Here is a 26893-nt window from a genome sequence, read left to right as displayed (position 1 = left end):
TGCTGATGTTAGCAATGAGCAGGCTTACAAATATCCTGCTTTGAAGTCACACAGAAGATAAACAGGAAGATCTCTCAGATTCTGAAATGTTAAAAGGGAAAGTAGTAGATAAAACATTTAAAAAATATTGGTTAGGATGTAGAACACTGAAGAACTAACAAGTCAGAAAGGTAGCTGGTACCTTACACCTCTGAAAATCTGGGGTGAAATCCTGAATAGGCAACAGTGAATGGTTGCTCTCATTTTATATCTTGTGCTGATAAGGTCTTGCAAAAAGTTCCCACAGGGCCAAATCTTAGTCTTACAGAGTCCTAAATTCTATTGGACCAGCGCTGAATGAAGGCCAGCTTCTAGTTAAAGGGGCCTTAGCCTAGTCTGCTACCGGGTGCACCTTTCAAGCACCAAGACTGACGTGTGTGTGTGTACTTTAAAAAAAAAAAAATCACCTGTGCATGCAGATGTTGGTGCTTGCTTGTGCATATGTCTGTATGTGCAGACTACAGTGTTGCACGTGCACTACTGATGCAACCTTCTGAAAAATCACACCTATAGCTATGTGCATAGATTTAAGAGTGCAAGTTGTAGAGTTCATGAAAAGAAGCTAGAGTATACGCTGAGTACACAGTTTTCCAATACAATTTTGCTTAGGCAAAACCATTCTTTCATACACCTCATTCATCCCAAAGTCCATCCACTACTTCTCAGTGAGGACTATTTTCCAGCCAAGTTTCAACTTTCAATCATCAGCCACTTTTGCTGTAGCCCCATTTAAAAAAAAAAAAAAAAAAAAAAGGTAAAAAGGTTGCCAAAATATTCTTACACTGACAAGAGTGAAATTTTGCCACTTCTTCTTAACTCTGATAAAATTTATTTTCTGGAAGAGAAAAAGTATGGAAAAGTATGGAAAATTTCAGCCCAATAGCCAAGTTCTTCAAAAAATGACGGGCACTCCCTCTCCAGCTATAGTTTTCATCCAAAACCACTTTACAGTTCGGCACAACTGACAAGACTCTCCGCTCCTGAGCGCTGATAGAGCAAGCATGTTTCAGCTCAAGAGTAGCTAGCGCAGGCAAAAACTGCATAAGGCACCTGCCTCAGTGCCTGGAACTAGCCAGTGCTCTCAGTGCCTAACTTTCAAGAGTAAATTCAAGTGGTTACAAAACTTAACAGCTGCAATCCCAGAAAATCATCAAGACTCTCTGCTTGAAAGCAGATGGGGCGACGGGATACAGACAACCATACCGCTGGAAACACTTCGGTAGCTAGGTTTATGTTGGTCAAGACTGGAAACACATTCAAGATTTTCATTACTAGGAAAGAGGTTCATTACAAAGCAGGCACTACATGTAAACCAGCAGGGTAAATTAGAGTAAACGACCGTGAAATATCTTTAAGACAAATATTAAAAAGCTGCCCCTGTACCACTGGAAAAACAGAGAGAAACAAGCGTAAATCCTAATGGTTGTAACCAGAAGCTGAGGTGTTATCAATTCTACTTGCACTCATTTTCCTGAGTTACAGAAAGTACAGACTTATTTTGTTACCCTTAAGTTTTATGTTAAAGCGTATGCTTTAGAGCAGGGGTGGGCAAACTTTTTGGCCCGAGGGCTACATCACAGTTGCAAAACTGCATGGAAGGCCAGGTAGGGAAGGCTGTGCCTCTGCAAACAGTCTGGCCCCCGCCCCCATCTGCCTCTCCCACTTCCCACCCCCTGACTGCCACGCTCAGAACGCCTGACTCATCCAACTCTCCCTGTTCCTTGGCCTCTGACCCCCCCACCCCGGATCCCCTGCCCGTAACTGCCCCCCCCCAGGATGCTGCCCCCATCCAACCCCCCCTGCTCCCTGTCCCCTGACTGCCCCAAACCCTATCCACACTCCCGCTCCCTGACAGGCCCCCCGGAACTCCCACGCCTATCCAACCCCCCCAGTTCCCTGACCCCTGACCAACCCCCCTCCCCCCCCCCCCGAGAACCTCCACCCCATCCAACCCCCCACTCCTCGTCCCTTTACCATGCCGCTCAGAGCAACAGGAGCTCGCAGCCCTGCCACCCAGCCAGATCCAGCCACGCTGCCCACGCTGCCCAGGAGGAGCAGCAGGCCAGAGCGCTGGCAGCGCGGCAAGGTGAGGCTGCAGGGGACGGGGGACAACAGGGAAGGGGCCGGGACTAGCCTCCCAGACTGGGAGCTCAAGGGCCGGGCCGGATGTGGCCTGCGGGCCGCAGTTTGCCCACCTCTGCTTTAGAGTGTATCTTGAGCAGCAAGACAATCTGAAGCAGTTTTCTGAAGCTCCATGTGTATAAACAAAAGTTCAGATTTATGGCTAGTCAAACAGAAAATACAAGAGCTCTTGCACTGAATGGAATTATTTTTCCAATTATTGATTTTTGTTTCCGAATACTTCATGTAATATTCCAGTATTTTCTTTTTAATATGTGTGATACCTTCCCACAAATCTCCCCCTTCATTCAGTTTCAGTTCCCAGGATGGACTTCCATAAGCTTTTGGCATTTCTACAAATACCATCACAACTCTTAGCAGAAAACCTCAACACTGCTACAAAGTTTCTTGCACAAAGCTTTACCAGTCAAGACAATTTATGCAGTTATGCATTGCGACAGAAGAACAAATCTACATTTGACGATCTGCAGGCACTTAGCAATGAGGGCTGTAAGAGAACCTGAACAGAATGCTTATATGGGGCAGAAATCATTGTAGAACCTTCTGCAAAATACAACCAAATGGCTCCAAAACTAACTGTATAGTTCTTCTATATTGTGTACCAGTCTTAAGCAAAACTTGCAACTGAAGTCTTTTATAAAATACTTGTGATCATACTGCAGTTTTGAAGACGGTAACAGATTACAAGTAACTTTAGTAACTCTATAAATTGTGTGCCAGACGTGGGGTGGAAGAAATAAAAAACATCAAAACGATTCTCACATTTTTCCTCCATTACATTTTGGAGAACTAGGTTGCATAACTTGGAGAATAAAGTATAATTAACGAACTCTTACTGCCACTTGGGATGGCATCTTATAGTTCCTGGCAAATAGTAATTCACCTCTTAAATCCAATACTCAAAACTGGGATTTTGGAACACATCTTCCAGTCTCATGCACAACAAAATAGACGGTCATAGGTCCATCTACTGTAGGTCAATGTACAGTAGAGAACATTACTAGGGTCATGAACAAAAGAGTATACCAAGCTCCTACAGCACTACATATGGCTAACCTGAGTGGATAAACGGAGTATCGTTTTTTTGCTGGAGTTAGTCCATTTACAGTCATGAATGAAAGTTCCACAGAAAAATTATTAACTATACACATGCATTGTGTAAAAAAGTTAGTTTTCATCATGCTGTGTGTTTATATCGATTCTGCAATTGTTTTCCGAGAGGTGGCAGAAAATATAGCATGCAACAGATGATAAAAACATCTGCTACTAATTACAATGTCAGGTTTCAGAGTAACAGCCGTGTTAGACTGTATTCGCAAAAAGAAAAGGAGTACTTGTGGCACCTTAGAGACTAACCAATTTATTTGAGCATGAGCTTTCGTGGGCTACAGCTCACTTCATCGGATGCATTTCCACGGCATGCATCCGATGAAGTGAGCTGTAGCTCACGAAAGCTCATGCTCAAATAAATTGGTTAGTCTCTAAGGTGCCACAAGTACTCCTTTTCTAATTACAATGTAAGACTGTATGCAGAAAAGGACAGCTTAATTTCTTCTCTCTGGAAAGACTCTGATCCATGATGTCAGCAGTCTGACAGTCTCTTAAAAAAAAAAAGTTCTTATTTTAATTGCTACTTCAGCATGGTTTTCCAGAACTAACTACGGGTATGTCTACACTGCAATTTAAAAACCGCAACTGGCTTCTGTCAGCTGACTCGGGCTCGTGGGACTCAGGCTAAGAGCTGTTTAAAGGCAGTGTAGACATTCGAACTAGAGCGTGGGCTTTGGGACCCTAAGCCTCACAGGGGTCCTAGAGCCCAGGCTCCAAACCAAGCCTGAAAGTCTAACACTTCACTTAAACAGCCCCTTAGCCTGAGCCCCGTAGCCTGAGGCAGCTGGCATGGGTCAGCTGCAGGTGTCTACTTGCAGAGTAGATATACCCTATGTTTTCTGCCTTCTGCAATACTGCATTTATTTAATAGACAGTGTCTGAATTGACTTTCAAAGGCTCATGTAGCCGCTGAAAGGCTGCACTGGTAGCCATAGTCTCAGTTCATCCTACTAACTGCTGGACTCCACAACAGCTTTTCTGATTACAGCAGACAAGGCCAAGTTCTTTCCAAGTGGTGACATTCAGTTTTGGAGGAGTGCTTTGTATGATCTACTGGTATGTAGGGCAGCAGAAGTTAAAATTTTTGCTAAGCAGGGGTGAGAAACTTCTTTAGACAGGAGGTTAGGCTGTTACTTAAGGTTAGTCTCTAGAAAGCACATTATGATTTTGTTTTATATTTAACCTTTTGTTTCCAATATTCTTACTCACTATCACTTGAACCTTTAATAAACTTTTGTTCTTTTCACTATAAATATATCTAAGTGTTGTGATATTAAGCAAGGCGCTGAGCCTGAGCTGAATCACACAAGATGGTGCGTACACTGTTCCTTTGGGGATGGCAGACCTGGTATTTCTGTGGGTGCTCAGTGGACAAGGGATTGGACACTACAGGGGAATGCTTCAAAAGGACTTAGGGCCTGAGGTACAACCAGGGCCGGATCTAGGATTTTTGCCACCCCAAGCAAAAAAATTTTTGGCCATCCATGCTTTTTTTTTGTGCCCCCTCACCCCAACTCCACCCCTTCCCACCCCCTTCCCCAAATCCCCGGCCCCGCCTCCTCCCTCGGGCATGCTGCATTTCCCCTCCCCCATTGCTTCCTGCAGCTCCCCCATCCCGCAACCCAGCTCACCTCTGCTCCGCCTGCTCCCCTGAACCCGTGGCCGCTCTGCTTCTCCCCCTCCCTCTCAGGCGAGGGAGAGGCAGTGCGTTCAGGGGAGCAGGCAGAGCGGAGGTGAGGGGGGAGCGCAAGAAGTAACTGGGGGGGGGAACCACTCCCCGCCCCAGCTCACCTCCGCTGAGGTATATTTGAGGGGCAAAAAGACACCCTGACATCAGGTGCCTAGGAAGTAAACTGACAGCGAGTTGGTGTCATGAAAAAGGAATCTCAGCCAGCTAAACCTGGCTCCGCTCCACCACTACCGCCACCCCCAAGTGCACCGCCGCTCGGCTTCTCCTCCCTCCCTCCCAGGCTTGCTGCGCGAAATAGCTGTTTCACGCACGGCAAGCCTGAGAGGGAGGGGGGAGAAGTGGAGTGGCGGCGGCACGCTCAGAGGAACAGGCGGAGGCGAGCTGGACCACATTTCTAGTGGCGTCCCTAGAAATGTGCCGCCCCAAGCACCTGCTTGTTTTGCTGGTGCCTAGAGCTGGACCTGGGTGCAACTATTGCTAATATGCAAGACAAGGACTAGCATTGCCCAGAGGAAAGTGCTTGAGTGGTTAACAGGCTGGTGGTGTTGGAGTGGACACCCAGTTAAGCACAAGCACGACACCCTCACATTGGAGGCAGTAAGGGTGATAACTTGACCACTCTTGTGGGTAACCTGAGAGCCATCACAGAAAGGTATGGATCCCATGTCAGTCTAGCACTTTTAACAAGTACCTATTTGACTCTAAAACATCCACATACAAGTTGATTGGGGAGGAAAGCAAATCTTGCACCTGAACAGTGAGTCACTTTACTCAACATCTAGAAGTTTTTGGACAGATGCAGTAGTAATTACAATATGCCTCACTATACTATGTTGAAGATGTATGCAAATAATTTTAAAACCACATTACAGTTATGTACATTCCTTTGTTGAAGCAATTCATAGAATCATAGAATATCAGGGTTGGAAGGGACCTCAGGAGGTCATCTAGTCCAACTCCCTGCTCAAAAGCAGGACCCATCCCCATTAAATCATCCCAGCCAGGGCTTTGTCAAGCCTGACCTTAAAAACTTCTAAAGGAAGGAGATTCCACCACCTCCCTAGGCAACGCATTCCAGTGTTTCACCACCCTCCTAGTGAAAAAGTTTTTCCTAATATCCAACCTAAACCTCCCCCACTGCAACTTGAGACCATTACTCCTTGTCCTGTCCTCTTCCACCACTGAGAATAGTCTAGAACCATCCTCTCTGGGACCACCTCTCAGGTAGTTGAAAGCAGCTATTAAATCCCCCCTCATTCTTCTCTTCCGCAGACTAAACAATCCCAGTTCCCTCAGCCTCTCCTCATAAGTCATGTGTTCCAGACCCCTAATCATTTTTGTTGCCCTTCGCTGGACTCTTTCCAATTTATCCACATCCTTCTTGTAGTGTGGGGCCCAAAACTGGACACAGTACTCCAGATGAGGCCTCACCAATGTCGAATAGAGGGGGACAATCACGTCCCTCGATCTGCTCGCTATGCCCCTACTTATACATCCCAAAATGCCATTGGCCTTCTTGGCAACAAGGGCACACTGCTGACTCATATCCAGCTTCTCGTCCACTGTCACCCCTAGGTCCTTTTCCGCAGAACTGCTGCCTAGCCATTCGGTCCCTAGTCTGTAGCTGTGCATTGGGTTCTTCCGTCCTAAGTGCAGGACCCTGCACTTATCCTTATTGAACCTCATCAGATTTCTTTTGGCCCAATCCTCCAATTTGTCTAGGTCCCTCTGTATCCTATCCCTGCCCTCCAGCATATCTACCACTCCTCCCAGTTTAGTATCATCCGCAAATTTGCTGAGAGTGCAATCCACACCATCCTCCAGATCATTTATGAAGATATTGAATAAAACCGGCCCCAGGACCGACCCCTGGGGCACTCCACTTCACACCGGCTGCCAACTAGACATGGAGCCATTAAATATGTACAGCTATTAAATATATACAGCTCATCACTAGCACAAAATGCACACAATTGTTTGACTATAAGAAAAACAAGTTACTGTGTAACTATCTAGGCTCTAATCATAATCTTCCCTCTTTTTTAAAGTGGTGTTTTATTTAAAAAAAGTTAATGCCTTTTTTGTTAGTTTTTTTTTAAGAAAAAAAAGTTAAGCTTAATGAGTTTCTTTTCTTTGAGAAGGTTTCCACATATACCTACACAGCTAATCAAAAATGTCAGTCCAGGTTTGTGAAACAAACAATCTGACCCAGTAAAAAACAAAATGTAGCTTTAAAACTTTTGTTCTGTTAAGGAGATCACTAGAAAAAGCACTAATAATGGAGATCAGAAGTTAATGAGAAAAGTAGACATCCTCACCACTATTAGTTTGAAGCAAACAATCCAATTTAAAACGAGGCTACATCCTTCAGTCTTGTGGTGAAACAGAATATTTGAGTTATTTCATCAGGTTTGAAGTATTTTGCAGGAATTAATGCATAACACAATACTACTGGAAACAATGGTAACTGCAATAGGTTATTTGTGATTTCAATACCACTTTACCATTTTCCCTTAATAATCAAGTACTTGATATCAAAGTCAAAATAAAAATGGATTCAATATTATAAACAGTGGAAGATGTCAAAAGAAAGGTGTGCTCTGGTTGAGCTCCAGTTTACTTATGGCTTTTGTCATACAAAACAAATTTGGTTGCAAAAAAATAAGATGGAAACAGATGAAAAGCCTCTTATCCCACTTGAAATTTTTTAAAACCAAATTTCAAAACAGGAGGATGCCATGTTACTAAGGCAGCACTGAGGAATGGTGGAATTCAATTCCAGGTAGTAATAAATTCTGTGATGACAGCTCAATCCATTGAATATATAACAGGAAATAAACACCACACTGATATGCAAATGAAGTGATAGACATTGATGAATATAAACAAACATCTAACTAGGATTTTGTGGTTGGGGGGAAAAGGTAGCTTTGTCCCTCTCTCAGGAAGCAGTGGAAAGAGAGTGATTTCCTTGCTCTCCTCTGGCCTGGTTACAAATTGTTGATACAAAGTCTGGACCTCATTCTGTTACATTACTTTGAATAGTACCTTATGCTGCAAGTGGTCCCACGGGGGAGGTGGCATAAGTAGGCCCGCTATGAACACACATCAGTCCCTCCATCTCGTCTCTTTTCTAGTGTTCTACAATAGTTGTAAAAATTACAGAACCCTAATTACCACCTTCTTGCATTTATACAGCACTTTTTATCAGCTCACCACAAAGGTCTTTGCAAATATTAACTAATTAAGCCTCACAATATCCCTGAAGTTGATAATTATTCCTATTTTGCTGGCCATAGAACCTGAAGCCATAGATAAATTGTTCTCATGTGCTTTAATAATTACACACTTACTGAAAGGATTTTTATTCAAGTTTTCCATATAGCTCACCCACTTTCTTGGGTAGAGAAGCAGCAAGAGAAATTTCAACATAGTAATTTCCCCAAAAATATTATTATAGAACTTGAAAATAGGAGCTTATTGAAAATGCCTCCTCAGCCATAATTATAGCATCACTACTGGGATGCTAGAACTATATTTGAAGATACCAATAATTTAAAGAAACTGCGTCCAAACCATGCTCCTTTAAAATATCAGGATAACTTTGTGTCTCGCCATTATATGAACTAAACATCAGTGCTGCTTATTAGCTGGAAGGGAATCTGAAACAGGAGACATCTACCACTGTTCAACAGTTTTGCTAGATATATAATCAGAGGAAATTATCCATTACTCAATAATTTCATAGACTCCAGAGCACCTTTTGTAGACTCCAGGGCAGGGTGAAGAAGAATGCTCTTATATGAAACTATTTCTCTTCTAATCCTGTCTTTCTCAGACTAGGATAACTGGCTTCTAACTACTTAATATGGGTGTGCAATTTTGAATATACAATATCTCCATTCAGTTGTTTTCCTTTATGTTTTAATGCTACATATATCAATAATTTCTCAATGGATACTTAATTGATGAAGCATTAGGCATGGTGCACTGTTGTAAACAGAATTGTGAAAAGCTTACTGACATTGAAAGCAGTTGTTGCAAGTTATGTCAAAATATATGGGGCTTGTTATAAAAATGCAGTATACTAATATTAATTAAAAACTAAATGTAGATGAATGCAGTAATATCAGATTGTTCATTTGGTTCTTAGTTTTTTGGCAAACTGAAGCTATAATAAATTCCAAGAAACTGAAAGTTCAAGGCACTGGAAAGTACAAATTATTTACTTGACATCCATGAATGTACAATGGCTCCATTACAAGACATACAAAAGCAGTATTACTATATTTGCTTTTCATAGCCCACTTTTTCATAAACATGAATATTAAAAGAAACTAGTAACAAGAACGCCTCCTTGTCAAGTCTACATCAGACAGAATGGTAGGACAATCTCTACTTTTCACTCTAAAATGGTTTAAATTAGAAATCTGAGTAACTGAAAGAAACGAAAAATTACTTCTCTCATATAATCTAAATAAAAAAAAAGATATTGCAATGAATAATTTGTTTCTTGATCTGAAGCAGCACTACTTCATCATTCAGATGATTAGTAACTGAACCTGCTTTCAAAGACTCACTTTTGTAATGCAGCTTGTATATTCTGCTACAAAGTATGTAATCACTAGCACACTAGGAGGTTTTTACAAGTTATAGAGGTAATTTACAACCTCTGATCAGAGGGGAAAAATCCCCTCCCTTTGTAAAGCACTTAATCTACAGATATAAATCACTGTAGATTCATAGATATTTAGGTCAGAAGGGACCATTATGATCATCTAGTCTGACCTCCAGCACAACGCAGGCCACAGAATTTCACACACCACTCCTGCAAAAAACCTCACACCTATATCTGTGCTATTGAAGTCCTCAAATTGTAGTTTAAAGACTACAAGGAGCAGAGAATCCTCCAGCAAGTGACCCGTGCCCCATGCTACAGAGAAAGGCGAAAAACCTCCAGGGCCTCTTCCAATCTGCCCTGGAGGAAAATTCCTTCCCGACCCCATATATGGTGATCAGCTAAACCCTGAGCATATGGGCAAGATTCATCAGCCAGACAGTACAGAAAATTCTTTCCTGGGTAACTCAGATCCCACCCCATCTAATATCCCATCACAGGCCATTGGGCCTATTTACCATGAATATTTAATTACCAAAACCATGTTATGCCATCACACCATCTCCTTCATATACTTATCGAGTTTAATCTTAAAGCCAGATAGATCTTTTGCCCACACTGCTTCCCTTGGAAGGCTATTCCAAAACTTCACTCCTCTGATGGTTAGAAACCTTCGTCTAATTTCTAGTCTAAAATTTCCTGGTGGCCAGTTTATATCCATTTGTTCTTGTGTCCACACTGGTACTGAGCTTAAATGATTCCTCTCCCTCTCCGGTATTTATCCCTCTGATATATTTATAGAGAGCAATCATATCTCCCCTCAACCTTCTTTTAGTTAGGCTAAACAAGCCACGCTCCTTGAGTCTCCTTTCCATTCCTCAGATCATCCTAGTAGCCCTTCTCTGTACCTGTTCCAGTTTGAATTCATCCTTCTTAAACATGGGAGACCAGAACTGCACACAGTATTCCAGGTGAGGTCTCATCAGTGCCTTGTATAACAGTACTAAAACCTCCTTATCCCTACTGGAAATACCTCTCCTGATGCATCCCAAGACCGCATTAGCTTTTTTCACAGCCATATCACATTGGCGGCCCCTAGTCATCCTATGATCAACTAATACTCCAAGGTCCTTTTCCTCCTCCGTTACTTCTAACTGATGCGTCCCTAGCTTATAACTAAAATTCTTGTTATTCATCCCTAAATGCATGACCTTACACTTCTCACTATTAAATTTCATCCTATTACTATTACTCCAGTTTACAAGGTCATCCAGATCCTCCTGTAGGATATCCCTGTCCTTCTCTAAATTGGCAATACCTCCCAGCTTTGTATCATCCGCAAACTTTATTAAGTGACATGTATAATTTTTAGAAGTTTAAACAAGTAGTAAGGAAGGGAGACCTAGTAAAAATAACTAGTCTCATATTTGCAAATCCTCTGTGGTAGAGAACGGTCAAACTATAACTACTCTCTCAAATGTAGGCAGGGAACTGGGTTAGAGGGTAGTGCTGCAGCGGGCCAACAGGGGAATCTGAACTTTGGGGAGTCGGGGGAGGAAACTCTACTTAAATTTCCTCTGTTACTATGGAATGAACCAGTCTAAGTCAATGAATTTTGAACAGTTTTGAGTTTTGCCAAATACTGGAAAAATATACCTGACCTTAAAAGTCTGCATTAGCCCAAGGGAGCTTTGTTTCATGTCCCATGTGGAATACAACAGAATTACTTCAAGATCTACGTCCCCATTTCTGGATATGATGGAAGGCATCAGTTTTCTGCAATAATCAAAGAGCAAACCGAATCGAAGTGTCTGTCCTACATCAGCAAAAACAGAAAAGTTTGAAAAATGCATTGCTGCACTTTCTAGACCTCTTATATCTCTGCAAGTTTATATTAAGCTTGACTAAAGATATTCTCTTTCTGTCAAACCACACATGCAAAATTTGAAGTGAAAAGTTGTCTTTCACTGTCTTAAAGGTTAGGAGAAAACATCAAACTTCTAATGAAAAGTTGGTTACTAATTAGAGCTGCTTCCACCTCTCCATACTTTCATAAGGACAACTATCAGAATTAGTACCGAATATTCAATATATTACCTGCATGTAAGTCGTGTTTCATAGTAACACAGTAGAAAGTGAATTATTATCACAAAATGAAAGTGGCCTATCTTGAAACTGCATTATTCAGCAAGACATCATACTTTGTAAATTAGTTTATACCCACTCACTCTCATTAGGGCACCATATATTAGGCATTTGATTAGACCTGAAATCAGGTTCTCTTTTAGTAAAGTATATGCTTTGGAAGGACAAGACTTTTGATACCAGGCATGTCTATCAGTCTTTTTCATATTGGGAACAAACAAGAGACTAAGTCCATGATTTGGCAAAGCACTTAAGCACATGCTGTGACATTCCAGGGTACAATCTAGACTAATGAGTAGGTGTGCCACCCTGGCCCTGCAACTTTGAGTGCCTTACAATGCTTTGCTGAAGTAGTTCCCTCCTGGGCTGCTCACAAACTGTCTTCCACAGCATGCAAGTCACACCCTGAGTGTTTGTGTGTAACTGCAGGCTGCCAGCCACACTTGGGTTAGGTTCTGGCGCTCACCAGCCTTAGTTATACTGCAGGGTGACCCAAAGACACCCCCAGTCTTAGATTTTCCCCAGACATGTATGTCCTGCACTGCCCAACCCCCTCTTCTGGTCAAAACAAATCCATTATTTCTTTAATAGAAATAATATGCACAAAAATGCCACCATAACTGGAGTTTCCCAAACACTTCAATTTTAACATACTGGATTAGATAAAACAATAAAACAAGTTCATTAACTACAAAGAGATAGTGAGTACAAGTAATGAGGCATAAAAGTAAGAAATGGTTACAAGAAAAATAAAAATAAAACACGAGTGTCTAACAAACTATGTTCTCTCACCACATGTCTTCAGCAGTCTTGTTTTGCTTATTCTCCCCCACCATAGCAATTACGTTTACATCAATGCACTGCCCTTAGCAGTAAAGACATGAGCTTTATTTGGTCTGCTACATTTGTAATAACTGTTCAGAATGTAGAACAGGGTAATTTTTTATGCTTTCTGTAGTTGACCAAAGTAAAAAATCAACTAGACTCTTTCCGTCTGAAAAGATTTTTCTCCCTTCCCACTGAGGAAGTGGACCTTAAATGCCAAGAAACTAAACATGCCACATTTTAAGATATTCTGACAATAAAAGGATGAATTAACACCCTTTAAATTGAGGTCTCTCACACTGTATGACCCAAACTTAACAGTACTCCATTTTGTTTCCATTTACAAAATCTATTCTTCTAAGCATCATTATGTTCCATGACTGAAATAGGTTAGGACAGCCATATGAACTTACATTTACGTCTAAGAGGCACATTTATAAACACAAGAAATGAATATAAAATATTGATTTTAGAGAATGTGATTCTGCAAACTTTACAAGAACATTTGCAATCTGCTTTAAAGAAGGAAAAAAAGGAGGGAAATTGTAGAAAATTTACCATGAACAAAATCATAGTGGTAAACTCTTACTAAACAGAAATACTTCATGCTCCATATGTGTAACTCAAGTTTTCAACCTACCTATATTGTCTTTGGCAACAAGACCTTTGGAAAAGTCACTGGGTGTAGGTGAAGTTCTGCTATCCCTCTTTGCTACATCAAGGTTGTTACAATATTCCCATCTCTTCTGTTGAAGTTCTTGAAGCCAGTATGTCATGTCCTGACGGGTAGCAGCCTACAAAAAAGAGACCAGAGTACTGAAAAACAAAGACTGATACACTTGTCAAGCATGAATATAATTTAACTTGTGTTGAAAGGAAGACAACAGAGGTACCAAGTAGAGCCCTATGCGGATACAAAATTTGTATCTGCATCCGATCCATAATCCGCAAACATGGTCTGCACATTTGCAGGACTCTAGTGCCAAGAGAGCAGAGGTGCCAATAACATTCAACTAAATATGATAACCCAAAAACAGCTTTATTGTAATTTTAGATAGATAGATACACACACACGTCACTAATAAGACAAATCGACCTTTAAAAACTAATCATGTATGCCTAGTTTCTCCACCTTTGCATCTCCATCTCCCCAAGTCTCAAGAAGCTGCTCCCATACTATAGCACAGCCCTGATGTGGTTGCTTCCTTGACAGCCTCCTGAACATTTAAGTTAGCCCAAGACACTATGAAGAATTCTTAATATACATGAATAAAGACTGCAGAAAAAACCAAGTCTCCATACCTACAATCAGCAAGAACCCGATTCTAAGTATTTGTAATGTGCTTGGCTGAAAGTGGACAAGAATATATACTGTTACAGTGCGTCCTTTAATAATAATATATTTACATGTTCTGTTACGTATCTATTGCTATATGAACTATTAACTCCTACAGCAAGAGGAAGTGTAACAAAACTGCAATGAAATAAATATTTAAGACATTTAATCTACAAATTTAAAACAGTTAAGTCCTCTGCTAATTAACAGAATGAGCAATGGAAATGTAAACATCTTTAAACTATGCAGTAAAACCCAAATCTAAATACATTTTTATCATATTTTACTTGAGAGCGTTTGTTGCCATTATTCTTATCAGATTGGTCTTCTCTGTTAAATCAATAAGGAAAAATGACTGGGTAGAACAGGGATCGGCAACCTTTGGCAAGTGGCCTGCCAGGGAAACCTGCTGGCGGGCTGGGACAGTTTGTTTACCTGCAGTGTCTGCAGGTTCGGCCGATTGCAGCTCCCAGTGGTTGTGGTTCGCCGTTCCAGGGCTGCAGGAAGAGTTGGAGCTGCGATCGGCCAAACCTGCAGATGCGACAGGTAAACGAACTGTCCCGGCCTGCCAACGCTTTCCCTGGTGGGCCGCGTGCCAAAGGTTGCCGATCCCTGGGGTATAAGGAAGAGGATTATGGATCTGGTGACCAGATTTTACACAAATGACTCTCAATACTTCACATGCAGAATCAGATAGCTTAAATCTCCTGTCCTGGTGCCTTGTTAAACAAAACTCACAGAAGAGACGATACCAAAGGTTCAAAGACAAACATCCTGCATGAGGTATTTCAAATTCCTTGTATCAGCAGAACCCAGTTTCACACATTCTGTTCTTTTTCACCCACTAGTTGTGGAGAAAAATTTGCATTATAAAATGAGATAGAAAATGACTGGTTTGCATAGTATCTGCCATGAATTGAAGAACAAAAGTGAAAAACAGAACACAAAGTAAACACTCATTTACCCATTCAGCTATCACTGGGAGTGACTGAGTCAGATCTCTAAATGTCTCTCCTTTTAGGTCCAATCTTTGACATCATCATAAGTGAAAATGGAAAATTTCCTGGCTGTAGAGTCCTTGAGAGATTTCTAAACCAAACACTGTTCTCCACATCTATATCAGAAGTTATCTCCTGCTCAATTTTTATCCAGTGGCAGTTTTATCCAGTTACTAATAAATTATAGAGCCCAGGTTACCTGGTAGATTAGAATTTCCCTTTAGGTCTCTCTATATGTAGACTTTGTCAACTATCATGTTATTGTCTTAAAGCAGAAGGCAACTGAGTATTTACAGGGCTATATATCTATACAGTGTTTAGAATTTAAAAAGCTGTTCTCTGTTTGTCACTCAGTAGCAGCTTCTAAGTCTCACTGCCTCAAACTTTTTTTTTTAAAAGGTATATTTATTCACATCAGTGTTTCTGTTCATAATTTGCTCATAACCATTTTCATGCTATACTCCTTCTCCTCCTCCCCCATATTAGTTACCTAGGAAGCGATAGATTAAAAACAGCAACAGCTTAAACTCAAAGCCCTGGCTATATTTGATTTCCTTCTTCAACCTCACTCAGACATTCCCAGCTTCTTGGGATCCCACTCTTGTGCCTTAAGTCAGCAGGCAATTGTGCTTCTGCTGTAGTTGCCTTAAGGTATAAAACTCATATCTTTGTCCCATTTTTAAAAACCAAACTCATCATTTTCCCAGAAGAACTGTTAGTATCACCGCTGTGCCCCAAATTTATTAGCTCTCCTTCCCCCACCCAACTCCTCTCCATTTATATTTGTTGTGACCAGATTACTGGCATGTAAAATTAAAAAGTCCATAGAGGAGATTTTAAACTAAGGGCTGGGGTTACCATACAACCGGATTTTCCCAGACACTGCCTCTTTTTTGAGCCTCCTTTCTTTGTCCGGGCAGATTTTTCAAACAACAGGAAATGTCCGGGGCTTTTGCAGAGCACACGAGCTGCAGTTCAGAAAGAACCCTGACTGGTCCACTTCCCAACTGGTCCCTCCCCTGAAAGCCACAGCTGTGGGATCCCACCCACTTAGGACCCAGCTCCCAGCCCTACGGAGGGGGTCCTGGAGGGAGGCGCTGACTGATGGCTGTAGCTGCATCCTGGGCTTGTACCAACCACCCTGCAACTGTGACAGGGAGCAACAGTGCCCTCCACTTTCAGCGAGTATCCCTGCTGCAGGTACCCCCTCCAGAACTGTACCATCCGCCCTCACAAATATTCCCCCCTCCCACAGCAGTGTCCTTTCTTTGGAAACCTGAAATGTGATAACCCTACGCTGGGGGAAAGCTGACAGGTGCGGAGGAGCATGCAGTTCAGACAGAAACATCCCTCAGGGCAAGATCTATTAATGGAGGATTCTCTATATCCTAGTAAGGAGAAGAGGATGGAAGATGATTAAGTACAGGTAGGATCTAATGAGAAACAGCCAAATGAAAAAGAGTCCCATCCAATTACATCACATAATGGCAGACAGCTAAAAAGGTGTCAAGTTTTATAAGTGCTTATATATAAATGCTAGAAGACTAAATACTAAAATGGGTGAACTTGAGTGCCTGGTATTAAATGAGTATATTGATGTAATAGGTATCACAGAAACTTGGTGGAGTGATGATCGTTAGTGGGACATAGTAAAACCAGGGTACAAAATATATAGGAATGACAGAATAGGATGTGCAGGTGGGAAGTGGCACTATATGTGAAGGAAAGCACGTAATGCGGAGTCAAATGCAGTAAAAATCTAAATGTACCAAACTGTACCACAGAATCTCTACGGATAGAAATTCCATGCTTGAATAATAAAAAGATATCAGTAGGGATATACTACAAACCATCTGATCAGGATGCTGATGGTGAATGTGAAATACTCAGGGAGATTAGAGAGGCTATTAAAAAAAAACCCTCAATAATAATGGGGGATTTCTCTATCCCCAAATTGACTGGGTACATGGCACCTCAGGACAGGATGCAGAGATAAAATTTCTTGACACCATAAATGACTGTTTCTTGGAGCAGCTAGGCCTGAAACCCACAAGACGACAGGCAATTCTTGATTTAGTCCTTAGTGGCGCACAGGATCTGCTCCAAGAGGTGAATATAGCTGAACCACTTGGTAATAGCGACCATAATATAATTTAACATCCTTGTTGGGGGGAACACACCAAAGAAGCCCACCACAGTAGCATTCAATTTTAGAAAGGGGAACTATGCAAAAATGAGGAATAGTTAAACAGAAATTAAAAGGTACAGACCAAAAGTGAAATGCCTGCAAGCTGCATGGAAACTTTTTAAAAACACCATAATGCAGACTCAAATTAAATGTATACCCCAAATTTAAAAAAAACATAGTAAGACCACCAAAAAAAAGTGCCACCGTGGCTAAACAATTAAATAAAAGAAGTGGTTAGAGGCAAAAAGGCATCCTTTAAAAATTAGAAGTTAAATCCTATTGAGGAAAATAGAAAGGAGCATATTTCAGCATGGTAGCTGTGTTAGTCTGTATCAGCAAAAAGAATGAGGAGAACTTGTGGCACCTTAGAGACTAACAAATTTATTCGTAGGCTAGCCCACGAAAGCTTATGTTCAAAATAAATTTGTTAGTCTTTAAGGTGCCACAAGTACTCCTTGTTTTTTTTAGAAAGGAGCATGAACTCTTGCAAGTCAAGTGTAAAAGTATAACTAGACAGGCCAAAAAAGAATTTGAAGAGCAACTAGCCAAAGACTCAAAAAGTAACAGCAAATATTTTTTTAAGTATATCAGAAGTAGGAAGCCTGCTAAACAATCAGTGTGCCCACTGGACGACAAAGATGCTAAAGGAGCATCTCCAGGAAGATAAAGCCATTGTGGAGAAACTAAATCAATTCTTTGCATCGGTCTTCACTACAGAGGATGTGAGGGAGATTCCCATACCTGAGCCAATCTTTTTAGGTGACAAATCTGAGGAACTGTCCCAGACTGAGGTGTCATTAAAGGAGGTTTTGGAACAAATTGATAAGTTAAACCAGGGGTGGCCAACCTGAGCCTGAGAAGGAGCCAAAATTTACAAATGTACATTGCCAAAGAGCCACAGGAATACATCAGCAGCCCCCATCGGCTCCTCCCTGCCCTGCCACCCCCAGCACCTCCTGCCCGCTGGCAGCCCTGCCGATCAGCATCTCCCCTTCCCTCCCCATGCCTCCTGCCTGCCACGACAGTGTACAGGAGGCTCTGGGATGGAGGGGGGAAGAGCAAGGGTGCAGCAAGCTCAGGGGAGGGGGTGGGAAGGGGTGAGTCCCTCGGAGTAAGGGGTGGAGTGTGGGCAGGGCCTGGGATTGAGCAGTGGAAAATTGGCACCTGTAGCTCCAGCCCCAGAGTCAGCACCCATGCAAGGAACCACATATTAACTTCTGAAGAGCCGCAGGCGGCTCTGGAGCCCCAGGTTGGCCACCTCTGAGTTATACAGTACTAAGTCACCAGAACCAGATGGTATTCACCCAAGAATTCTGAAGAAACTCAAATATGAAATTGCAGAACTACTAACTGTGATATGTAATCTATCATTTAAACCAGCTTCTGTACCAGATGGCTGGTGGATAGCTAATGTAACACCAATTTTTAAAAAAATGTCCAGAGGTGATCCTGGCAATTACAGGCCAGTAAACCTCACTTCAGTACCAGGCAAACTGGTTGAAACTATGGTAAAGAACAGAATTATCAGACACATAGATGAACATAATTTGTTGGGGAAGAGTCAACATGGTTTTTGTAAAGGGAATTCATGCCTCACCAATCTATTAGAATTCTTTGAAGGGGTCAACAAAAATGTGGACAAGGGTGATCCAGTGAATATAGTGTACTTAGACTTTCAGAAAGCCTTTAAAAAGGTCCCTAACCAAAGGTACTTAAACAAAGTAAGCTGTCATTGGATAAGAGGGAAGGTCCTCTCACGGATCAGTAACTGATTAAAAGATAGAAAAAGGTTGGAATAAATGGTCAGTTTTGAGAATGGAGAGAGGTAAATAATAGTGTCCCACAGGATTCTATACTGGGACGAGTGCTGTTCAACATATTCATAAATGATCTGGAAAACAGCGCGGTGGCAAAATTTCCAGATGATACAAAACTACTCAAGATAGTTAAATCCAAAGCAGACTGTGAAGTTACAAAGCAATCTCACAAAACTGGGTGACTGAGCAACAAAATGGTAGATGAAATTCAATGCTGATAAATGCAAAGTAATGCATGTTAGAAAACATAATTCCAACTATATATATACAAAATAATGGGATCTAAATTAGCTGATACCACTCAAGCAAGATCTTGGAGTCATTATGGATACTTCTCTAAAAAATACCTGCTCCATGTGCAGCAGCAGTCAAAAAAGCTATCAGAATGTTAGGAAACATTAGGAAAGGAATAGATAATAAAACAGCAAATATTATAATGTCTCTATATAAATACATGGTACACCCATATCTTGAATACTGTGTGCAGATCTGGTCACCCCATCTCAAAAAAGATATATTGGAATTAGAAAAAGGGTACAGAGAACAACAAATTATTAGGGGTATGGAATAGCTTCTGTTTAAGGAGAGTTTAAAAAGACTGGGATTTTTCAGCTTGGAAAAGAGACCACTAAGGGAGGGATATGATAGAAGTCTATAAAATCTTGACTGCTGTGGAGAAAGTGAATAAGGAAGCATTATTTACTCCTTCACATAACACAAGAACTACGGGTCACGCAATGAAATTAATAGGCAGCAAGTTTAAAACAAACAAAAGGAAGTATTTCTTCATAAAACGCACAGTCAATCTGTGGAATTCCCTGCTGGAGATGTTGTGAAGGCTTCAAAAAAGAACTGGATAAGGTCCTCAAGGATAGGTTCATCGATGGCTATTAGCCAGGATGGGCAGGGATGCAACCCCATGCTCTGAGTGCCCCTAGCCTTTGTTTGCCAGAAGCTGGGAGTGGAAAACAGGGGATGGATCACTTGATTATTACCTGTTCTGTTCATTCCCTCTGAAGCACCTGGCATTGGCCAGCGTTGGAAGACTGGATACTGGGCTAGACAGACCACTGGCCTGACCAAGTATTGGATGTTTTTATGACCCCTTTAATCTATTTAGTTTGAATCTATATGTGGGGTTTTTAATTATGTTGTTACTGTATTTTACATTGTTTTGTTTTATCATATTATGCCCTAAGCACTATTGTGAGTAGTGCTTTTATAAACCAGGTCAGTTCACTTGTCTACTGGTATAGATCAAAGTAACTGTTAAATGTGTAAGAGTGTATTTGGTGTTTAAACTTCATGAAAACTAATGGGATGCTACTTGCATTATTTTCACTTATCTGTATCCTGTTATAATGCAATAGTAAACATCTACATTGAGTATACCCTGTAACTAAACAACACATCAAATGAGCCATCAAACAGGAAAGAAGCCTTGTAAAATTCAAATGAAGAACTGTAACACAGAATTGGGGAAACTACGGCTCGTGAGCCAAATCCGGCCTGCTGCTTAATTTCATCCAGCCCACGGGAAAGTCTCCTCACTGTGGGCCAGAAACCCCAAGCCTTGGTGCTCCCCATGCAGGGCTGGAACCATGAGTGCCAGCTCGCCCTGCTGCAGGGGGAACCTAGGGTTGTCAGACCATTAAAAGTCCAGTCAGCTTCGCACAGCTCCCGGAAGCGGCCGGCATGTCCCTGCGGCCCCTAGGCACAGAGGCGATCAGGGAAGCTCCGCGTGCTGCCTCTGTCCCCAGCACCGGCTCTGCAGCTCCCATTGACTGGGAACCATGGCCAATGGGAGCTGCGGGGGCGGTGGCTGTGGGCACGAGCAGGATGCACCGCACAGAGCCGCCTGGCCACGCCTCCGTGTAGGAGCCAGACTTGCAAGCCACTTTAGGGAGAAGTGCGGAGCCAGGCAAGGCAGGGAATCTGCCTTAGCTCCACTGTGCTGCCAATCAAGAACCGCCTGAGGTAAGCACCACCTGGCCAGAGCCCATACCCTGAACCTCCTGCCCCAGTCCTGAGCCCCTCCTGCATCCAAACTCCCTCCCGGAGCTTGTACCCCGAACCTCCTCCTGCACCACAACCCCCTGCCCCAGCCCGGAGCCCCCTCCTGCACCCCACACCCCTGCCCCCTCCCATACCCTGAACCCCTCATTTCTAGCCCCACACAGGAGCCTAAGGGAATCCCTGAGCCTCCACATTCCCCCGTGGGACTGGAGCCATGAGAGCCAGCTCACCCCACTGCAGGAGGAAGCCTTGAGCCTCCACACTCCCCCCCATGGGGCTGTGTGTGGCCCAGGACTGATTTTTTCTATGGGTCTATGGCCCCTGATAGACAAAAGGTTCCCCACCACTGTTCTAACAGAAAAATGCTAATTTCAAAGCAAGTGGTCGTTGTGTGCGATGATCGGAGGTCAAAGACTCAAAATGCATTCCTCACTCTATATCAAGGTGGATAAAAATCAATGATCAAAAAAATGATTTTTTTGATAAAATGCTTTTTGAGGAAAAACCTATCTAATGATAAAGATACATTATACCTCAAAGATATCTCATCATAGAATACGGATTAGAAATTCTAATTCTATGGTATGAGACAATATAGTCATGTAATTTTTAAGAAAAGTTTTGTAAATGAGTTCCAATAGTTCCTGGATTAAGGACCCAATTTTATGGGGTTCCAGGGGCTTCTGTATAGATTATTTAGGTTAATCTTCCTATCTACGGGACTCAGTGCTCAGTCTAGAAGATACCATCAGAGATGCTTTGTTTTATAGTTCTCAAACTGTGGATTTGTGTCTCCAGAGATAACATGCTTGTTAACAGAAAAAATGTTTTTAAAATAAATAAATAAATATAGAGGCGAAAAATAACAGACCTCAACCCTATTGTCCTTCTGCAAATTTATGTAAACAGAGTCAACTCCTTACCTCTCTTTAAAAGTGCTAAATTTCAAAAAGTTCAATGAATAGGAGATTGTTGGGGGCAGAAAAGATCTGGACAAGGAGAATTCTGGAGATAAACGTGAGAAGGGAGGGACAGGCAGTAGACACAAATGTGAAACTGTTTGAGCAGGATATTCCAGAAGCCTTGAGGTCTTTCTGAGTGTAGGCTTCATTGATTTGAGATCTACCATACAACTCTCTCACTAGAAGGGAAAACCTCTAATGGCAGCAGGCTGTACAAGAAACGCAGTTTGGGAATAAGAGCCATTCAAGAAATATAAGTTTGCTGATGATGGTTTAAAAAAAGTCACACCAGTGAACTGGTGGAAGTCACTTAAGCTCTCGGATTCAGAGACCCTTGAAGAGATAATCTCACTTTTAACAGAAGTAGCTTCTTCTGCCAGTGTAGAAAGAATATTTTCTTCCTTTGGAAGAATTCATTCCAAACTGAGAAATCGTTTGGGACCTGAAAAAGCAGGAAAGCTTGTTTTTCTTTCCCAGATTATGAACAAACAGGTGAAGACGACTGAGTTAGCTGCAGAAGCCAATATTTTAACTTTCCCATGTTGACCTCGCTGACACAGTCTATTTAATTTTTGTTTGTTTTTTAAAAAAGATTTCATTTAACTATTTTAGTTAAAAACAATTTTAACAAAAACAAACCTGATTTTAAAAAACTTGAATGTTTAACTACATGCAAAAATTCATGTTTGTTTTGTTAAGATATTATATGGTTGCTGCTGAAGTAAAAAAAATCCTGAATACATAAGACTATTGTTTTAGTTAAATAAAACAATTTAAATTCTCCTCTGTACCTACAAATGTTCTCCACCTAATACAGCATGGCAAGAAAATCCTCCAAATATTAATGATTAACCTGTTGAATTGGAGATTATTTATGAAGTCACAGGGAGGTAATCTTATACTTCAATTAGCTTTGGTAAATGCTAATTACCAATCATTCATATTCTGATATAGCTGTAAAACTAATCTGTAAAGTTTTCAAAATAAATCACTTAAAAATGTATAATGTGTACCTTCTAAAAATGAAACCTACATCTATCTCGGAGTTGTGAAGAATATGTATTAAGGTTTTAAGAACCAACAAGAATGCATTTTTATGTAGAAATCCATTATTAAATCGAGTCTTCTTAACTAGTGATTTAAATCAATTTGCTTTAAATCAAATCCACCCTGCTCTATATCGTCAAAGGAAAAGCCCACGTGGGTAGTGACCCTGTCAACTTGATTTCTGTGAGAAGAAGCTACAAGTATGGATTCAGGGAAAGATCCTGCATCTCTGGAAAGTTTGGATTTTAACAGGGCAGAATAACTGAATGAGAAGACTGAGATCCCCAGAATTCTTCTGGGTAGCCCTGAGACACTTTTGGGAAACTGGCAGATTATTAGATCTTTGCTACCATTCGGAATTATAGATTGTGATTTACGCGAACATATATTTTACCTGCTTTAAACTCTCAAAAACTCACTTCCTTTTCTTAGCTAATAAACCTTTAGTTAGTTTACTGTAGAACTGGCTACCAATGTTGTCTTTGGTGTAAGATCTAGAGTACCAATTGATCTCTGGTAAGTGACTGGTCTCTTTGGACTGGAAGCAACCTAAATGTGATGTGATCTTTGGTATAAATGCCCCATTTATCACTAAGTCCCATCTGTCTCAGTAGCAAGATAGACTGGAGCATCTAAGGGGACTGTGACTCCATGCTAAGATTGACATAGTGATCCAGGAGTTCACATTTGGTACTAGCTTGGTGAAATCTAATTATAGACTACACCACCAGTTTGGGGTATCTGCCCTGTTTTCTGACAGTCTGCCATGAGGCAAGCACTTACAGTTGTGAGCCACATCAGACAGCATGACACCTGGTAAGAAATATTTATAGGATTTGTGGGGAAAAGGATGTGACATTACACTCCATAATTTTATGGAAATATGCTTATGACATGGACATGGCATAACTGAGATATAGTTTATGCAGATGCTCATGTAAGTTATCACTGGAAAGGTTATTATATACTGAATGTGATTATCCAATCTGCATGCCTGTATCATTTCTGACAGGTTTCAGTTTGGTAACCATATTAGTTAGTCTGTATCAACAAAAACAATGAGTCCTTGTGGCACCTTAGAGACTAACAAATTTATTTGGGCATATGCTTTTGTGGGCTAAAACCCACTTCATCAGATACATGAAGTGAAAAATACAATAAGCAGCATATATATTACAGCACATGAAAAGATGGGAGTTGCCTTAACAAGTGGGGGGTCAAGATCTTGAGATCTCAAGCTGCAGGCCAGTGCAGCTGCCTTTCAAGCCTTTTTGTAATTTGCCTGTAACAATACCGAGGGTGAGAAATTACTATTTGTAACCAATTTCTTTAGTGAATCAACCTTCCTATGTGTGTTTTGTTTTGTTTGCTTGGTAATTTGCTTTGTTCTGTTTGCTATCTCTTTAATCACTTAAAATCTACCTTTTATAGTTAATAAATTTATTTTATTATTAAACCCAATTTCTAACTGGGGGGGGGGGCAAGAAGTCGTGCATCTCTCTCTTCACATTAAGGAAGAGGGAAAATTTTTATGAGCTTGCACTGTGCAGATTTTTCTATACAGTGCAAGACAATATACCTTTGGGTCTGCACTCCAAAGCAGGTAGACACCTGAGTGCTGGGGCAAGTCCCTTAAGCGGAGTGTTCCCAGAGCTGATCTCAGTGTCTGTGTCTTTCTGCAGTGGGATGTGGCCCTGCCTGTGTGTGCATGCTAGAGGAGGCTTAAAAGCCTGACTCAGCCAGACCAGGTTAAAGGGAGCGTCTGCTGGCTGAACAGGCGGACTCAGTGATATCTCAGCACTTCAGGTGGCATCTTAAAAGGGGGGCAACCCCTCACAGGAAGGTTGGTTTTTTCCCCTCATTTCTATGAAACAAAGGGCCTGATTCTGCAAACAGAAATTGATGTTCACTCTTGAGCTTATCCAGCCAAATCAATACCATTAAGTGCAGGTAGCAAATGGTTCCAGGATAGGCCCTATTATTCTAAAGCAAGGATGTGAAGAAGTGGGAATGTTCTTAATGTTTTCTCTGAATACTGTGTGGGTGCCTCAGTTTTCCCATGACATTTCTTAAGTATCTAGGCAGTAGGATAAGGGTATGTGATTGTTACAGAGCCCTAAAGGGCCAGCGTGATGGTGTCTGCATAGAGAATGGCCGACACCCTGTCTCCTGGCAACTGATGGCCTGGGCCTCTCCTCTGCAAAGGTGCCAACTGAAGGTGTTGGAGAACAAAGAGATCAGGTGGCCTCCTGGCCCAGGAAAGGGACAAAGGTGAGAGGAGGGGCTGGAGAGTTTCAGTTTGGAGTTGGCTGGGGAAATGGAGGGAGGCCCAGATGGGACTCTGGCCTCCCTGTCCCCCAAGACGGACCTGACTGAGGGGTCCTGTTCTCTGTACCTACAAGCTCTGTTTTAGACCATGTTCCTGTCTTCTAATAAACCTTCTGGTGTATTGGTGCATGGTGTAAAGAGGGGATGCTGAATGCTCCAAGGTCAGCCCCAGGAAGGCCAAAGTTGTATAAGCTTCTTGCCCTGGAGACAGTCTGCTCAGAGACAGGAGGCTTCCCCAGAGTCCTGACTGGCTTCGTATGGAGTAGTTTCAGAGCATCGCCTGGTGACTCCGTGACAAAGGGTTCTCAAATTTTTCATGATTTGGATCACTAGAAGACAGATAATTTCGAAAACCACCTTCCCCACTCCACTCATCAACGGCCTGTGGTGGCAATTACAATAATTGCTTATGAAGCGAAGTAATATTAAAAAAAGCCTTTAATGTTCTGTTAACCTTCTTTAATGTGCTTTAAGAGCTAGAAATAAGAAGGAAAGCCAGCACCATGCAACCAGCAAATTGTCCAAGGACCACTGATGGTTAAGGCTACATTTTAGTCATGGGTATTTTTAGTAAAAGTAATAGACAGGTCACAGGCAGTAAACAAAAATTCACAGCCCGTGACCTCTCCATGACTTGTACGATATACCCCTGACTAAAACTTGGGTGCTCTGACGTAGGAGTGAGTGGGCGGGGGGGGGGGCGGGGACAGCCCGAGTGCACTGTGGGTGCTCTGAGGGGGGGTGACCCTGTGGCACCACTGGGGGTGGAGGCAGTGCGCATCCTGGAACCACTGCTACTGCTGGGGGAAGGGGTGTTGACGTGGCTGGCAGGCTCCCTACCCAGCGCCCTGGAAATGGCAACATGTTCCTCGGCTCCTAGGTGGAGGTGCGACCGGGGGCTCCACACACTGCCCCCCTCCAGAGCGCCTGGGAACCACGGCCAATGGGAGTTGCGGGGGCAGCGCCTGCAGGCGGAGGCAGCACACACAGTCGCCTGGCTGTGCCTCCGCCTAGGAGCCGAGGGACATGTCGTCGCTTCCGGAGAGCCACCCTGAGGTAAGCGCCACCCAGAGCCCTCACACTCCCACACCCCAACCCTCTGCCTTAGCCCTGAGCCCCCTCCTAAACCCAAACTCTTGCTGCTGCTGCAGGGGAAGGGCGCAGTGGCCCAAGACTGCCCCAGCAGCAGTCAGGGCAGTTGGCCCAGGACCACCTGCTGCAGAAGTCCCGGAAAGTCACGGAATCCGTGACTTCTGTGACAGACTCGCAGTCATACTGATGGTCCACTAAACCCAATTTGGGACCCGCATATTATTTCATGAAGACTGTGACACTTTTCCTGAAACGTTTTCAAATGGGAAAACGGTCTCTTGAGAGTAATTGAGCTGATTACCTGCAACTCCCATTAAGTTACAAGTGCTGAGCAACTCTGAGGATTAGGTCCTGAATGTTAAAAAGCTAATCTGAAGCACTGTGAAGTACTAATATGTTCTTCAATAATACAGTCATTTCAGATTGGGGTGCTGATGCTTATTTCTTATTTAAGCTTATAAATACTGAATGGGAAAGACTGTACCATGAGATTTGGAAATTATGAACAAGAAGCAAATTGAGGAAAATTAAGCATATGAC

General features: G+C 42.2%; 1 protein-coding gene across 2 annotated transcripts in view; it reads right to left on the bottom strand.

Moving 5' to 3' along the window:
* Nucleotides 1-26893, bottom strand: part of TBC1D2B (TBC1 domain family member 2B) — a 64089-nt gene that overhangs the window by 34031 nt on the left and 3165 nt on the right. For both annotated transcript variants that reach the window (XM_073303558.1, XM_073303559.1), the window contains exon 2: nucleotides 13210-13363. In XM_073303558.1, coding sequence (XP_073159659.1) covers nucleotides 13210-13363 — 154 coding nt within the window. The remainder of the gene's footprint in view (nucleotides 1-13209; nucleotides 13364-26893) is intronic.

This window comes from Lepidochelys kempii, chromosome 10 (assembly GCF_965140265.1).
Source record: "Lepidochelys kempii isolate rLepKem1 chromosome 10, rLepKem1.hap2, whole genome shotgun sequence".
In the NCBI taxonomy this organism is placed as follows: Eukaryota; Metazoa; Chordata; order Testudines; family Cheloniidae; genus Lepidochelys; species Lepidochelys kempii.
Note: the sequence above shows the minus strand (reverse complement) of the source record. Positions and strands in the feature narration are given on the sequence as shown.